Below are 17,112 nucleotides of genomic sequence, written 5' to 3'. Positions count from 1 at the left end.
TATAATTTATTTTCTTCTGCCTCCTTCCCTTCTTGAAGAGTGGAGTGACATCTGCAATTTTCCAGTCCTCTGGAACCATGCCAGAATCTGGTGATTGTTGAAGGATCATTACTAATACCTCCACAATCTCTAGCTAACTTTTTCAGAACCCTAGGGTGTAGTTTACCTGGACCAGATAACATATTTACGTACCTTCAGTTTCCCAAGCATCTTCTCCCTAGTGATAGCAACTGCGCTCACTTCTGGCATACTGCTAGTGTCTTCCACAGTGAAGACTAATGCAAAATACTTATTCCGTTTGTCCCCCATTTCTACCTCTCCAATGTCATTTCCCAGTGGTTCACGATATACTCTTGCCTCTCGTTTGCTCTCTGAAAAAAACTTTTGATATCCTCTTTAATATTATTGACTAGGTTACCTTCATATTTCATCTTTTCCTGCCTTATGGCTTCTTTAGTTCCCTTTGACTGGTTTTAAAATTTTCCTATTCCTCTAACTTCCCACTGATTTTTGCTCTATTATAAGACCTCTCCTTTGCTTTTATGTTGTCTTTGACTTCCCTTGTCTGCCACAGATGTGTCATCCTGCCTTTAGAATACTAATTCTTCTTTGGGATGTATCTACCTTGCACCTTCCAAATTGCTCCCAGAAACCCCAAACTACCATCATCCCTGCTAGTGTCCTCTTCCAATCAACTTTGGCCAGCTCCTCTCTCACGCCTCTATAATACCCCTTATTCCTCTGTAATACTGATACACCTGACTTTAGCTTCCATCATATCATGATCACTGTCTCCCTTGGGTTCCTATACCTTAAATCTAATCAAATCCAGTTCATTACACAAGCTCAGTTGTTTGTAACTCTTTCAGTTCTAATATTAGTCTTCATTAATACCTCCAACAAGCAGAGAAACCTGCTTAAACATCTGCACTTATTGGCTTTGCTGGATTGTAAACCATCTGTCACCAACCAACACAAAACACATTTGAAACCATCTATTCAGGATACAAATACCCACTGACCCACCTGGCTGCACACCACACCCCAACCAAATGACCAAATTACGAAAAGTTTCATTCATCCTGTATCTTTTCCCCGACTACTGCAAGCTATAGCAACAAACAAAATGCTGGAGAAACTTAGCAGGTCAGGCAGCATCTATACACACATTCAGCCTAAAGCTGTCCATTTTCCTGCACTGATACTGCCTGATTTACTGAGTTCCTCCAGTGTTTAGTATGCTGCTCCCAACCTCCAACATCTGCAGTCTCATGTCTCCAAACCGCATGTTATAGACTATGTGTCTTGGACGTGGTGCAGCTTACATTAGCTGCAAAGGAGTACGTACTTTTTCAACATGTCTTGTTTTTTCTGCTCCTCTGAAGTGGGTAGTCCCATAGCTTTTTGGCGCTGGTCGTACATCATTTTCTCCACCATACTCCGAGTCTCACCATCCAAGTCCGATAACTATGGTACAGAAGGGAAGCAGCTAATCAGTAGGTCTCCATGTTCAAAGTAAATTATCAAAGTACATGCATAAATGTTACCATGTGCAACTCCGAGATTCATTTTCTTCCAGCATTCACAGTAAATACAAGAAACAAAATAGAATCAACAGGATGGGCAAACAACCGATGTGCCAAAGACAGAAACAATAATAAATATCAAGAACATGAGATGAAAAGTCTTTGAAAGTGAATCCATAGGTTGCGGGAACAGTTTAGTGATGCGGTAAGTAAAGCTGAGTGAAGTTAGTTGAAGAGCCTAATGGGGTGATAGCTATCAACTTATTCTTATCAAGAGGAACAAGACTTGATGGGTTAATATGACGAATTATTCAACAGTAAGAACAGTTCTCATCTTTTCACAAATTATGAAATGGGAAAATGGCCCAAAAAATACTCCACATAATGAACAATTTTGAAACTTTTCTAAACATACAATTGCATAAGCTGCTACCATCCTTCTTGGAAAATAGATACATATCTTCCATGCACAGAATATGGAGACCACTGGGAATGTCACAGTGACATCAACATCAAAAGGTATGCAGCAGTAGACTGGAGTAGATGGTAATTCCATTGGTTGGAGAAGCCATAAATACAGAAAAAGGCAAATATTTTAAATTTGATGCACGGAGGACATAACGGTAAAATATAAACATGAGAAAGTCTGTGGATGCTAGAAATCCAAAGCAACACACACAAAATGATGGAGAACTCAGCATCTATGAAAATTAATAAAGAGTCAATGATTTAGGCTGAGACCCTTCTTCAGGACGGGAGAAGGTGCCAGAATAAAAAGGTTAATTATAATTATAATTCTATATAATTATGTAATTGATTAAAACATCAGTAAGATTTATTACAAGGCAGAGTACGAGCTGCAGAGTTTTGAATATCAGATCTTTCAGACTGGTAAAAGGAATACCAAAAACAGAGTAAAAATGAAAAACCAGACAACCCACAACTTCCATTACTTGCTCAGATAAAGAATATGCAAAAGGCATTGATGCACCTCAGATAGGAATCACATAACAGCTTTGCTTCCTTTGAATGCTCAACTAGAAAAATCTCTAGCTCATGCAAGCCAGCCGTTAATGGTGACAACTAGATTAAAAGAACATTTAACCTGGAATAACAGATGATTAAGGATAGGAGATGATGAGCCAAAAACCTGAGCAGGTTTTAAGAGTCTTAAAAAGGATTTTAAAAGGAGAAGGCTGATATCCTGATAGAATTATGAAAAGAATGCCAACAAAACCTAGGTCATTGGAACAAACATCAATAATGAGATTGAAAAAAAAACAGCAGATGGAGGATGAATTTTATTTTTAATAAACATGTTCAAGGGAAAGAGGCAAGGCCATGGAGGTTATTTAAAGTCAAGGATAAATTAGGAATTATCAAAAGGGGACAAATAGAATTGTCCTGTGAGGAAACTAATCAGAGAGTACATTACATCATAGGAAGACTAAAACTATTGAAGAGGAAGGAACACAATGATGAACAGAGTATAAAATGTTTTTGAAAGGAAGACAAACTGGAGTGAAATTAAATAAGAGGTGGCCCAAATAAAGTCTCAGAGCTAAAGCTGTTGTACTTCATGTAAGCATCATCATTTATAAATAGAATGTTATACTAAAACACTTTTTCAGTTATATAATGAATAAAACAAAGGACAGTATAGATATTGGCTAACTTGCAAATGACGCTGGAGAGCTAGTACGGGGAGGACAAGGAAATGGCGCATCAATCTTCACTGTGACACTAGTAGTATACTGTAAATTCAGAGTGTCAAGGGGCAGAAGTGAGTACAGTTACTATTACAAATAAGATGTACTTGGCACACCGAAAGGTCTGAAGGTAGATAAGTCACCTGGATCTGATGGACTAAAAAAGGTAGCTGAAGGAATTGTGGAGGCATTAGTAATGACCTTTCATGAACCAATGGGTTCCAGCATGATTCCAGGGCTGGAAAATTTCAAACTTCACCCGACTCTTCAAGAAGGGAGAGAGGCAGAAGAAAGGAAATTTAAGCCATTTAGCCTGACCTCAGTGATTGGTAAGAAGTTGGATCCAACTATTAAGGATGAGGTTTCTAGGTACTTGGAGGTAAATGACAAAACAGGCCAAAATCAGACTGGCTTCCTCAAGGGAAAATCTTACCTGACAAATCTGTTGGAATTCTTTGCAGAAATAACAAGCAGGATAGATAAATGAGAATCAGTGAATATTATGTCTTTGGATTTTCAGAAGGCCTCTAACAAGGTGCCACACATGAGGTTGCTGAACAAGATACCAGTATGGATAGAGCAGTGGCTGAGTGGCAGGAAGCAAAGAGTGGGAATAAAGGGATACTTTCCCGATTGACTGCTGTTGAATAGTGGTGTTCCACGTGGGTCTGTGTTGGGGCCACTTCTTTTTATGTTGTACGCAAATAATTTAGATGATGGAAGTGATGGCTTTGTGGCCAAGTTTGTGGAGAAATGAAGACAGGTGGAAGGGCAGGTAGTGTTGAGAAAGCAGAGAGGCTGCAGAAGGACTTAGACAGATCAGGAGAAAGGGATAAGAAATGGGAGATGGAATACAGTGTCGGAAAGTATACGGTCATGCACTTTGGTAAAAGGACTATAGCACAGACTATTTTCTGAACAGGAAGAAAATTGAAAAAAATCCAAGGTGCAAAGGCATTTGGCAGTTCTTGTGCAGGACTTCCTAAAGGTTAACTTGCAGGATGAGTCCGTGGTGAGGAAGGCCAATGCAATGTTAGCATTCATTTCAGGAGGACCAGGATGTAATGCTGAGGCTGTATAAAGCACTGGAGTATTGAGAGCATTTTGGGCTCCTTATTTATGGAAGGATGTGCTGAGATCACTCACACACACACACACACAGACACACAGACACACACACACACAAAATGCTGGTGGAACACAGCAGGCCAGGCAGCATGCTGAGATTGGAGAGTGTTTAGGAGGTCTACGAGAATGATTCCAGGACTGAAAAAGTTATATGAGCAGCGACTGAAGGCTTTGGGCCTATACTTGCTGCAATTTAGAAGAATGAAGGGGGGGGGGGGGTCTCATTAAAACTTATCAAATGTTGAAAGACCTAGACAGGGTGGATGTGAAGAGGTGGTTTCCTTTGCTGGGGGAGTCTAGGATCAGAGGGCACAACCTCAAAATAAAAGGAAGTCCATTTAGAACAGAGGCGATAAGGAATTTCTTTAGCCAGAGAGTGGTGAAATTGTGGAATTCATTGCCACAGATAGCTATGGAGGGCAGGTCATTGGGTACATTTAAGACAGAGGTTAACAGGTTCTTGATTGGCTGGGAAAGGATATGGGCAGGAAAGGAAAGGTAGGAGAATGGAGACAAGAGAGAAATGGATCAGCCCTGGGGGAACAGACTCGATAGGCTGAATGGCCTAATTCTTTTTTTATGTCTTATAGTCTCATGATTATAATATCCACACGTCTCAAAGAAAACATGTGTAATTGTTCAGTGCTACAAATGTGGTGCAAGGGTTTAAACTTTGATGTGTTCAAACTTTCTGGCTGAGAAACCCATTCTTCTGAACTACTGCAAGCAATTGATTACAACTGATGTTAACTGTTCACACTTATCCAGTGCAGAGGATTATAAAGGTATACAGAATTATAAAGTGCACAGACAAAAACTAAATAAAAACCATGTCTGGGCTTTTTGCATATTACAGAAGGCTTAAATTATAACATTTAAAATTTAAAGTCACTGCATTGACCGGGAAGCATAATCTTTTCTCACCACAGGCCAGGATTGAGGCAGAGGAAGAGACTCACCTTTGAATTCTCAGGGTTAATTTTTTTGGTATTAATCTCAGGATCTGTTGTCACTAATTTGTTCCACCATTCCATTTTATTAATCTGAAAATAGAGGGAAAAAAAAGTACACAGAACATACAAATGAACTGGAATTCAGCACCAAGTCAACACAATAAGTAGCAATCCCTTCAACATCTCACATCTCCACCATTCCCACCACCAGGGTAAGCGTCACTCACAAATGGATCTCTGGGTCACAAAGTGGGGATAGGACTTTAACCCTCACTTGCAGATCAGGAAACTTTGACTAACCTTTCTTTACAGAGGAATGATCCTCCAACAACAGGGCACACTCTACCTGTAAACACCACACCTACTAGGCTGAAAAGCAATTCAAGGACTGAGACATGAGCAGACAAGGGTCTACACGCAAACGTAAACCCAGTTTCTACAAAAAAAAGGAGTAAGAGACCAGTTAGCCTGAAGGAAAAAAATAGTAAAGTATTATTAAAGATGTGGTAAAAGGACACTCAATAAATATCAACAGCATTAGACAAAGTCAAGATGGATTTGACAGGGTAAATGTATTTGTCAAACTGGAGTCACTTGAAGATGCAACAATAAATAAAGAGAAGCAGTCTAAGCGGCGTATTGAATTTTTAGAAAGTTCCACTTAATAAAAATCCACGTAACAGGTAGTTTGTCCAAAAGTAAAGCATGTGGAATTGGGGGTAATACACAGCCACTGATGGCATGAATATCGATTTCTCCTTCAGTAATCTGTTCCCCCCACCCCTCTATTCCCCAGTCTAACCTTTTACCTTCCTAGGTACTCTCCCTCCTTCCCTTTATCCCATGGTCCACTCTCCTCTCCTATCAGATTCCTTCTTCTCCAGCCCTTGCCCTTTCCCACCCACCTGGCTTCACCTATCACCTTCCAACCAGCCTCTTTTGTTTCCCCCACCTTTTTATTCTGGCATCTTCCCCCTTCCTTCTCAGTCCTGAAGAAGGGTCTCGGCCTGAAACATCAACAGTCTACTCTTTTCCATAGATGCTGCCTGGCCTGCTGAGTTCCTCCAGCATCTTATGCGTGTTGCTTTGGATTTCCAGTATCTGCAGATTTTCTCGTGCTTGTAATAAACTGAGGTTGGGCGGGACTACAACTAGAGGTCATGAGTTAGATGTTTAAGGAGAACATGAAGGGGAAACTTCTTCACTCAGAGTGTGGACCTAGCTGCCAGCAGAAGTGGTGGACACGGGTTGGACTTTAACGTTTAAGCTGGATGAGTACGTGGATGGGAGAGGAATGGAAGGCTATGGTCCTGGTGCAGATCAATGGGCCTAGGGAGAATAATAGTTCAGCACTGACTAGATGGGCCAAAGGGCCTGGTTTGGTGCTGTACTGCTCTATGAATTGAAAATCGGTTGAGGAGAAGCAAAAAATAACAAAAAGAAATATCAAAAGGCAGGAAATGACCAGCGGGATAAGGATCAATGCTAAGTCTGTTCCGAATAATTTGGATGAGGGAACTAAATGTAGAACTCTGAAATCTGTTGATAACAAAAACTGGGTGATTTATGATTGGTTAGGGATTTGTTAAAAAGCTTACTGGCAATTTAAACAGTTCAAATAAATGAGCATATATATTCACACATGCAGTACAATATAGAAATGTGGTTGAAATTATCCATTTTGACAGGAAAAACAGAAAGGTACAGTAGTACTTGAACAGTGATAGATTGGGAAATTTCTTCGCATGAAAGGATCTGGGTATCCTTGTACAAAAGTCACTGGAGGCAAACATGCAGATACAGTGAGTAATTAAAAAAGTAAACAATAGGTTGGTCTTCATTACAAGAGGATCTTAGTAATGGAACAAGGATGTTTTTCTGAAACCACACAAGACCTTGCTGAGAGCATTCCTGCAGTATTGGGTACAATATCCCAATATAAGATACTCTTAGGAGTTGTAGTTTTTTTTTGACCGTTGTATATATAACAGCATAATATTTTACTTATTCGATTTTGATATTATATACTTTTTGTTTTTACTATTGCTGTTTATGTGTCTTTTATATTATCTAATTGTTAAACTCCTTTTCCGATTTGTATATTCTTTATTTGGAAATCAATAAAAAATAAGATACTCTTTTGACTGAGTTCATACACAAAATGTTCACCATGGAATGACAGGACCGTCACATGAAGAAAGACTGTTGATCAAGTCAAATCAAGTTTATTTTCTTCTAACTATATACACGTATATAACTATACAATGTATATAGAAATGAGACATTTCTCTGAACAAGGGTGGAAGGCATAGTGGTACACATAACACAATAACTTGTGAAGACCAGGATAAAATCTACAGATGAGTCACACATAAATAGTAAACTAAAGTGCACAAATTAAATAGTGTAAGGTGTGGAACCAGTGACACTTTGAATGTGATGCAACAGGGCGTGTGGAATCCTAACGAACTGAGGGAAGAAACTGTTTCCCGTCCTGACCGTTCTCGTTTTTATGCATCGGAGTCTCCTGCCTGATGGTAGAAGGTCAAAGAGGTACTAAGGGCCCTGTGCTTGCAGTGCTCCTGATAAGTGCCCCTGATGGATGGTAGGGAGACCAGCTGTTCTCACAGGGACTTCTGGTCCAATGGTTTGCTGCTCCTGTACCAGGAGATGCAGCTTGTCAGGGCACTGTCAATTCAATTAAGATGGTGGCCTGGGTGAGGGGGAGCCTTGCTTGCCTCAGTCTCCTTAGGAAGTGAATGCGCCTCGCTGCTCTTGTTCAGGGAGATGATATTCACTCGTTTTGAAGAGTCTTGAGAGACAGAGACAGAGAGAAAGGCGTCACTTTACCCACCATCAATGCCAGCTCACCTTCTCCAGATGTACATTAACGCTCTTTCCGTCTTCCAGCAGCCATGAGCTTTCCTCAACTTTCACATCATTGAACATCTCACCATCGATTACGGGTGGGTGGCCTTTCAGGCCCACTTTCAAGTGACGCCTCTGGATCTCCACAACCACATCCCGACTCTTCAATCGGAAGCTGACTTGGAACGGTACCAGAAGCTGGAAACACAAACCCGACAAGAATGATAGAAAGGGCATTCAGTCATAACTTCATCCAGTGTTGCCTAAGCCTACACTGCAACCAAAACTCATTTATTTCCACTCCAACTTCCCCAGGAGAGTAATTATGAAATATCCTGCTGCATAACACAATAGATAATGATACACTTGGAAATATTACCACCATTTGATGATCATACCCTTGCATCAAAATTCCTCTCCATATCCTCAGTCTAAAGATTACCTCCTCATTTGGAGAGGGTGCAGAAAAGGTTTACCGGGATGCTGCCTGGTTCTGAAGGCATGTGCTATCACAAGAGGCTGGATAAACTTGGTTTGTTTTCTCTGGCGACAGAGACTGAGGGGAAGATCTGAGAGGTTTACAGGATTATGAGAGCCGCAGAGTGGACAGAGAGTACCTTTTTCCCAGGTTGAAATAGCTAATACCACAGGGCATTCATTGAACGTGGGAGGGGGTAGGTTCAACGGGGATGCGAGGGGCAAGTTTCTTTTAAATCAGTGAGTCGCGGATACCTGGAAATGCGCTGCCTGGTATGGTGGGGGAGGCAAATATGTTAGGGGCTTTTAAGAGACATTTAGATAGGCACAGGGGTCTAAGGATGGAGGGATTAGTGTTTAGATGCTTTTCCTTTGCTTTTTAGCTGGTTCAGCACAACAGTATGGGCTGAAGGGTCTATTCCTGTGCTGTACTGGTCTATGTTCTATATCAATGTTGCATCATTTCCTGTCTTAGCCGCTCCTATCTGCGTTAACATAAATGATTGACACTTACATCCACTTCAGACAGAGTCTGGGTCCACCGGTAGTTGGGCAAATCAGCACCATTTCCAGCGTTGGGCTTCAGTTTCCCTTTGTCCTTCTCATCCTCTTCGCCTTCGGATTCCGACTCTGCCTACAGATTTGCGTGGGGTCAAGAGGACACATTTTCATTCTGCAGCATCCCCAGTGTGCACGGCGCGTTCCACAACTGTGCACACGGACACAAAACGAACGAGCAACAGGATCTGAGTTGTGGTGTCCAGCTCACAGACTAACTGGGGCAGTCACATACAGGGGTTATGCAGCAGCCATGCTGAACCAATTTACAGATTGCACAGTGAGAATTAAATATTTAACCAGATGAACCAAAGGGACTAAAGTGTTAAATATTGAACTTGAAGATGGGACAAAATAGGAAGCAAGGTGAAGCCTGACACTCACTTTGAGGGAGTCTCAGTCAGTGTTCTTTACTCAGGATACTCAACTTCAGTATTTTCCTGACTGCATTGCCTGCGATAAATGTCACAGGACAGCGTTTAAGAAGCAGATTTCCACATACACTCTGTTCTGGCATATTTTAGAAAAAAGTAACAACATTCAAACAGGCTACTCACACCAGCCAGCCCACGCTCCTGTTCACTCTCCACACTGTTACGTAGTTAGAATTACTTTTACCCACACTTTTAAGTTGCTTTCTTTCATCCATCTAATCTACAATGATGATTATTAAATCATACAACTTTTCAATAACTTCTACTGTAGAGTACACATGCTCTGATCCAGCACATAGTCATCTGAGCCCACAGAAAGAAAGAACATTTGTGTGAGCCCCAAAGAGATTTAATAAAGGAACGGAGACAAATCATTAAAAAAAAACCTGCAATCTAAAGAGCTGAAGATAAGAAATATGCAGGTTTTTATATGATACACCCTTTTAATAAGCAACACACTCAAAATGCTGCAGGAACTCAGAAGTCAGGCAGCATCTAAGAAAATAAACAAACAGTCAAGGTTTTGGGCCAAGACCCTTTATCAGGACTGGAAAAGACGGGGAAAGACGCCAGAATAAAAAGGTGGGGAGGGGTGGGGAAGAAGGGAAGGAGGCTGGCTGGAAGGTGATAGGGAAACCCTGATGGGTGGGAAAGGCAAAGGGCTGGCGAAGGAGGAATATGATAGAAGACAGTGGACTATTTGAGAAAAAGGAGGAGAGGCACCAGGGGTAAATGATAGGCAGGTGAGGAGAAGAGGCAAGAAGCCAGAGGAGGGAGAGGGAGGGGAAAGAACATCTGAAGGAGAAATCAATGTTCATGCCATGAGGTCAGAGGCTACCTAGACAGAATACGAGGTGTTGCTCCTCCACCCTGAAAGTAGCCTCATCGTGGCAAAAGAGGCGGCTATGAACTGACATGTTGGAACGGGAACCCATTTAATAAACCTCTGCCCATCTCAAAGACTCAGCTTCCCCATTACCTGCTTTGAATCCTGAGTTTCCAAGGGCTTTTCCCCATTGGCTGTAATTCCATCCCCAACAATTTCTTGTTCTTTTTTCTAGATGAAAAATGCAAAGCAAAGTTAGTTTAACTGCAGTCTCAATACTTGTGTCAGCAAGCAACTGATTCAGAAACACGGGTTGTGGTCATAAGTGGATCCAAACCTTCAACAAGACCATAGAGCTATATAGCACAGGAAGCAGACCATTCAGCCCAGCTCATCGAGACTGACCAAGGTGTTCAAATGAACTAATCCCACCTGCTTCACTTCTCTCTAGAATGCTACATTTAAACATTCCTGTCATATTTAACTTCTGATGGCCTATCAAAGTACTGAATTATAAGAATTTTGTGATAAAACTCTCCATTTATTTGGACTGATGTAAATTGCACAAATATCACAAGGCACCTTCTTTTTCGTTTAAGCATTTCACTTTAAAAAGGGCCGATGAAGTTCTAAATCAGGTTTTTTTTTTAGCATGAGTGGGACAAATTTGACAACAGCAAATTGAGAAGACACCATTACAGATTATGTCCAAACTGTACTGGCCTTGATTTATATTTTATAAGCAACAAAATCTAGGTACTTTCATATGGTAGGCTTATGTTACTTTGCCATAAAATCCAACACTGCTCGGGTGACGACATTAAGGGTCCAAATCTGAGGTCACTAATTTGCCTGCTGGAGAAACTGGAAGCTGATACGATGCAAGTGGCAAGGGTGTACCCATCCAGGTCCTGGCATCAGCTGTAAGAAGCTACCTACAAATGCCAAGACACGTTCCATGGGGCTCCACTCAGAGTCCCCTGAGCCGATACCACCTCAATCAGGGTTCTTAAAGGAACAGTTAGAAAAGTTCACAAGGTGGACGTCAAAATGTATGCACTTCCACAGGGGTGGAGACAAAGGCGTAAATCACAGGCAATGAGGTAGACACCAACACCTAAAAGAAACGCTACATGCCACAGCAGCCTAGTGGTTAGCACGACGCTATGACAGCTCAAGGTGTCAGAAATTCGGAGTTCAATCCCAGCACTCGCTGTAAGGAGTCTCTGTGTATCCCCCTTCGCGGAATGCACGGGTTTTCTCCAGTTGCTCCGATTTCCTCCCACAGTCCAAAGGTCAACCGGTCACTAAGTTAGGTAAGGGTTAAATCGGGGTTGTCAGGGTTTGCTGGGTGGAGTGGCTCGAAAGGCAAGAAGGGCCTATTCCATGCTATATCTCTATATAAAAACACCTAACCCTCTTCATCCCGATACACACTGTCAGATCGAACACCCAACCAGACAACCTTCACCATACCTAACATCGTAACACCAGACAACACACACAAAATGCTGGTATAACACAGCAGGCCAGGCAGCATCTATAGGGAGAAGTGCTGTCGACGTTTTGGACTCAAGGGTCCTGACGAAGGGTCTCGGCACGAAACGTCGGCAGCGCTTCTCCCTATAGATGCTGCCTGGCCTGCTGTGTTCCACCAGCATTTTGTGTGTGTTGTTTGAATTTCCAGCATCTGCAGATTTCCTCGTGTTTGATCATAACACCAGTACAACATCTCCCTCTACCAGGAGCCTACTCACCATTCCCTTATTCAAAAAGCAAGAAATGACAGACAGCCATCACAGGGGGAAAGTTGGAAACTATTGTTAAAGATGTTTATGTATGGCAAAGGGGAAAGGCAAAGCTTTAGAAACCATGTTTCACCAGTTCTTTGGAGAAGTAATATCTACTGTGGATAAACGACAACTGTTGGATGTACATTCTGGTTTCCTCTCACCCCTTCTCTCCTCCATACCTGCCCATCAACCCTCTGGTGCCCTTCCTCCTTCCCTTTCTTCCATGGTCCACTCTCCACTCCTACCAGATTCTGTCTTTTTCACCCCAGAATTCTCATGGTAAGTTGTTGCATCACAGGTTATATTTTTATTGAGTGATATAGCACAGAGTAGGCCCCTCCCCAGCCATAAGAACCCCAATTTAACCCTAACCTAATCACGGAAGAATTTACAACGACCAATTAACCTACCCAGCAAGTGTTTGGAGAGGAGGAGGGAACTGGAGCACCCAGAGAAAAACCACGCGTATGTACAGAGACGATGCCAGGATTCCGACTCCCACGCCCCCATATGTAACAGCGTCACACTAACCACTACCCTACCAGGGCACCTCGTGAAAAAGTATGTGCTGTTGCAGGGAAAGGAACATTTTGGCATGGAAAAAACAAATCAGTGTCTGGTCAGCAGGGAATAGAGAATAGGCATAAATGGTTGATAGGTGATTGGTGCTGGAGTTTCTGCTTCACAATTTATATAAAAAACTTGGATAACAGCACTGAAGCATTGGTTCCCACAACCATTGATCTCACTTAAGGAATATTTATATCATGCTTTCATTAGTTATTGCTATTTATATTTGCATTTGCACAGTATGTTGTCTTCTGCACTCTGGCTGATCTTTCACTGATCCTGTTATAGTTACTATTCTATAGATTTGCTGAGTATGCGCACAAGAAAATGAATCTCAGGGTTGTATATGGTGACATATATGTACTTTGGTAATAAAATATAATTTTAACTTTGAGGTATGGTGCTGATGACAAAAAGGAAAAATAACTGGTAAAGAGGACTGATGAAAATCTAAATGAGATGTAGAAAAGGACATAACGGAGCAGGAGTAGGCACCTGCTCTTTTCCTGCTTCACTATTCTTCACACACACTTGGACAATTTACAGTGGCCAATTCTCCCACCTACCTGTGCAGCTTTGGGACGTGGGAGGAAAGTGAAGCACCACGTGGTCTCAGGGAGAACAGCAAACTCCACACAGGCAGCGTCTAAAGTCAAAATCAAACCCATGTAGCTGCAACACTGTGCCGCCACCAACTGTGGCACTGAGCTTGCTCAGATTTCAGTAACATTCCACGGGTTTTTGACAGGGTTAGCGTTTTCTCCTGTGGTAGAACCTCAGTGTACAGCCCAATAAACTTGACAGCCCACAAAGCTGAATGAGTAACCATTTGCTGAGCTAACTCCAGCGACTGGCCTCGGTGGTGCGCTCACCTGATCAATCTCCTTCTGCAGTTGGTTTGCCTCCTCGTCCGTTAGCTCCTTGATCTTCGGCTGCTTTGCTTCAGTCGCTGATCTCTCCTTGGCCTCCGTGAGGAGGGCTCGCTCCACTTTCTCCTTTTTCTCAGCTTCCCGCCTCACCTCTTTCTCCATCTGGGCCTGTGCGGCTAACTTCTGGTGGCGCTTGAACGTCTCTATGACCAACTGTGGAAAACAGGAGTCTGTTTGAAAAATAAATTACACCAACAGACTACTGGGGAGACACCGCGAGCAAATGGGGCCTTTGGGGGTGGGGGAGGGATGCAAAGAGACTTGCCAGTATCAGTGCAGCAGTCCCCTAGTTTGCACAGAGGGGTGGAACCTTTGTGCTATGAAAACAGCATTGAAAGAAACGGAGGCAAAGCATGATCTCCCACTGACTGCAGAAGAACCTCGATACTCACTTTTTCAGCTGCTCCTTGCTCTCCACCAGTGAAGAAGTCAGTTTTACGCCTCAGGAAACTGAAGAACGTATCTACAAGCTGGAAGAATGAAAGCACAGTCCTTTTTATTGATTTAACTGGTTGTGGTTTCCCAGAACCCACCAAATAAATTATCTTGCTTAAAATACATAGTACTGTGCAAAAGTCTGAAGTACTAAAAAAAATCTGTAAAGTGAAGATGCTTTCAAAATAATGAAATGTACAGTTTCTAAATATCAAAAAGTTAACTACAAGAGCAGTAAACAGTAATAAACTAAATCAAATCAATATTTGATGTGACCACCCTCGGCCCTTAAAACTACATCAATTCTCATAGGTGCACTGTCGTGCAGTTTTGTAAGAAATCGGCTGGTAGGTTGTTCCAAGCATCTGGGAGAACTTGCCGCAGCTCTTCTGCAGACTTTAGCTGTCTCACTTGCTTCTGTCTCTCTCGGTAATCCTAGACAGCCTTGGTGATGTTGGGATCAATGCTCTGTAGAGGCCATACCATCTGAAAATCTTATATTAAAAAATCTATGTGTCTAAGATTATTTTTACAGTATAGTATTACATCAAAATTGAAAATATACTCCAAATGAAAAAGAACAATGATTAATGCAACGCTATTACTGCTCGGGGCATTGGAGTTCAGAGTCCAATCGTGGCGACATCTGAAAGGAGTTTCTGTACGTCCTCCCAGTGGAATGCATGCTTGGGTATTCTCCAGGTGCTCCAGTTTCCCCCCACAATCCAAAGATGTATCGGTTAGTGGGTCAATTGGTAAATGTAAATTTGGGCCGAATTGGGGATTGCTGGGCTTGAAGGGCCAAGAGGGCCTCTTCCGGGCAGCATTTCTAAATAGAATAAAATATTTGACGTTGATTATATTTGTAGTTTAAAAAGGAACAGCTTGCCATATACGGTATACTGGCCAGTGAAGAGCACGGTGAAGTGTTAGATTTCAGTCTCTGCTAGTAGACCAGATTTAACACCATCAAATATTTCATTCAGCCCATTCAACAGTTAAACCACCCTTCAACAATGATGTGGCTGCTGGACAAAGAGATAGTGCAGAGCAGATCAGAGCCAGGTAGACTGAAGACCATCTCATGTGCCAGAGCATTCATCAGCAAAGTGGTGAGAAAGTCTTGGGTTCAAAGCTTCAATCCTGAGACGAGTCTTGAAAATCTACATTCTTGTTGCCAGAGTTTAAAGGCCTGCTGCCCAAAGTAAGTGAGATATAAAACTGAGGGCCTTTCTGCCCTCTTAGGAGATGCAAAAGTACTTTCTACATTTTCAAACAAGAGCCGAGGTGTTCTCCAATGTCCTTTCCGATATTTATTTCACAATTAAGACCACAAGACCATGAGATATACGAGCAGAATTAGGCCATTTGGCCCATCGTGTATGCTTACCACTTCATCAGGGCTGATCCTCTCAGCCCCAATCTCCTGCCTTCTCCCAGTATCCTTTCATGCCCTGACCAATCAAAAATCTATCAAACTCTGTCTTAAATACACATAAAGACTTGACTTCCACAGCTGTATGTGGCAAAGAATTCCATAGATTTACCACTCTCTGGCTAAAGAAATTCCTCATCTCCATTCTAAAAGGACACCCCTCTATTTTGAGGCTGTGTCCTCTGGTCTTAGGCTTCCCCACCACAGGAAACAGCCTCTTCACATCCACTCTATCAAGGCCTTTCACCATTTGATAGGTTTCAATGAGGTCACCCCTCATTCATCTGAATTCTAGTGTATATAGGCCCAGAGCCATCAAACACTCTTCATATGACAAGCCATTCAATCCTGGAATAATTTTTGTGAACCTTTGAACCCTCTCCAGTTTCAGCACATCCTTTCTAATATGCCCAAAACTGCTCACAATACTCCAAATGAGGCCTCACCAGTGCTTTATAAAGTCTCAACATTACATCCTGACTTTTATATTCTAGTCCTCTTGAAATGAATGCTAACATTGCACTGGCCTTCCTCACCACAGACTACAAATTAGCCTCTAGAAAATCCTGCATAAGGAGTCCCAAGTTCCTTTGCACCTCAGTTTTTTGTATATGCTCTCCTTTAGAAAATAGGAGATTTTCATTTCTTCTACCAAAGTGCATGACCGTACACTTCCCGACACTGTTTTCCATCTGCCATTTCTTTATCCATTCTCCTAATCCAAGTCCTTCTGTAGCCTCTCTACTTCCTCAAAATCACATCCTCCTCCACCTATTTTCATATCGTCCACAAACTTTGCAACAAAGTCATCGATTCCATCATTCAAATCATTGGCATTTTCTGTATCGCTCCGAACAGATTCTTGTGGAACACCACTAGTCACCAGCAGACAGACAGAAAAGGCTCCCTTTATTCCTACTCTTCGTCTCCTGCCATTCAGCCACTGCTTTATCCATGCTAGAATCTTTCCTGTAACACCATGAGCTCGTAACTTGTTAAGCAGCCTCGTGTGTGGAACCTTGGTAAAGGACCTGTGAAAATCCAAGTACAAAACATCTTTGTCTATCCTGCCTGTTATTTCTTCAAAGAGTTTCAACACAGATTTGTCAGGCAAGCTTCTCCCTTGAGGAAACCATGCTGACTATGGCCTATTTTATCATGTGCCTCCAAGTACTTGAGACCTCATCCTTAATAATCTTCCCAACCACTGAGGTCAGACTAACTGGCCGAAAGTTTCCTTTCTTCTGCCTCCCTCCCTTCTTGAGGAGTGAACTGACATTTGCAATCTTCTGGTCTTCCGGAACCATTCCAGAATCTAATGATACTTAAAAGATTACTAATACCACCACAATCTCTTCAGCCACCTCTTTCAGAACTCTGGGATGTACACCATCTGGTGCAGATGATTTATCTACCTTCAGTCTTTTCAGTTTCCCAGAAATGTTTGTCTAGTAATGGTAATTTCACACAC

General features: G+C 42.1%; 1 protein-coding gene across 1 annotated transcript in view; it reads right to left on the bottom strand.

The window, feature by feature from the left end:
* Nucleotides 1-17,112, bottom strand: part of nudc (nudC nuclear distribution protein) — a 28,056-nt gene that overhangs the window by 5,985 nt on the left and 4,959 nt on the right. Inside the window, exons 2-8 of the mRNA XM_073034456.1 lie at nt 14,164-14,241; nt 13,715-13,924; nt 10,633-10,710; nt 9,176-9,295; nt 8,188-8,382; nt 5,323-5,406; nt 1,349-1,467 (exon numbers count right to left, since the gene is read on the bottom strand). Of these exons, the coding sequence (XP_072890557.1) occupies nt 1,349-1,467; nt 5,323-5,406; nt 8,188-8,382; nt 9,176-9,295; nt 10,633-10,710; nt 13,715-13,924; nt 14,164-14,241 (884 nt within the window). The remainder of the gene's footprint in view (nt 1-1,348; nt 1,468-5,322; nt 5,407-8,187; nt 8,383-9,175; nt 9,296-10,632; nt 10,711-13,714; nt 13,925-14,163; nt 14,242-17,112) is intronic.

This window comes from Hemitrygon akajei, chromosome 32, assembly GCF_048418815.1.
Source record: "Hemitrygon akajei chromosome 32, sHemAka1.3, whole genome shotgun sequence".
In the NCBI taxonomy this organism is placed as follows: domain Eukaryota; kingdom Metazoa; phylum Chordata; class Chondrichthyes; order Myliobatiformes; family Dasyatidae; genus Hemitrygon; species Hemitrygon akajei.
This window is presented reverse-complemented; position numbering and strand designations above follow the sequence as displayed.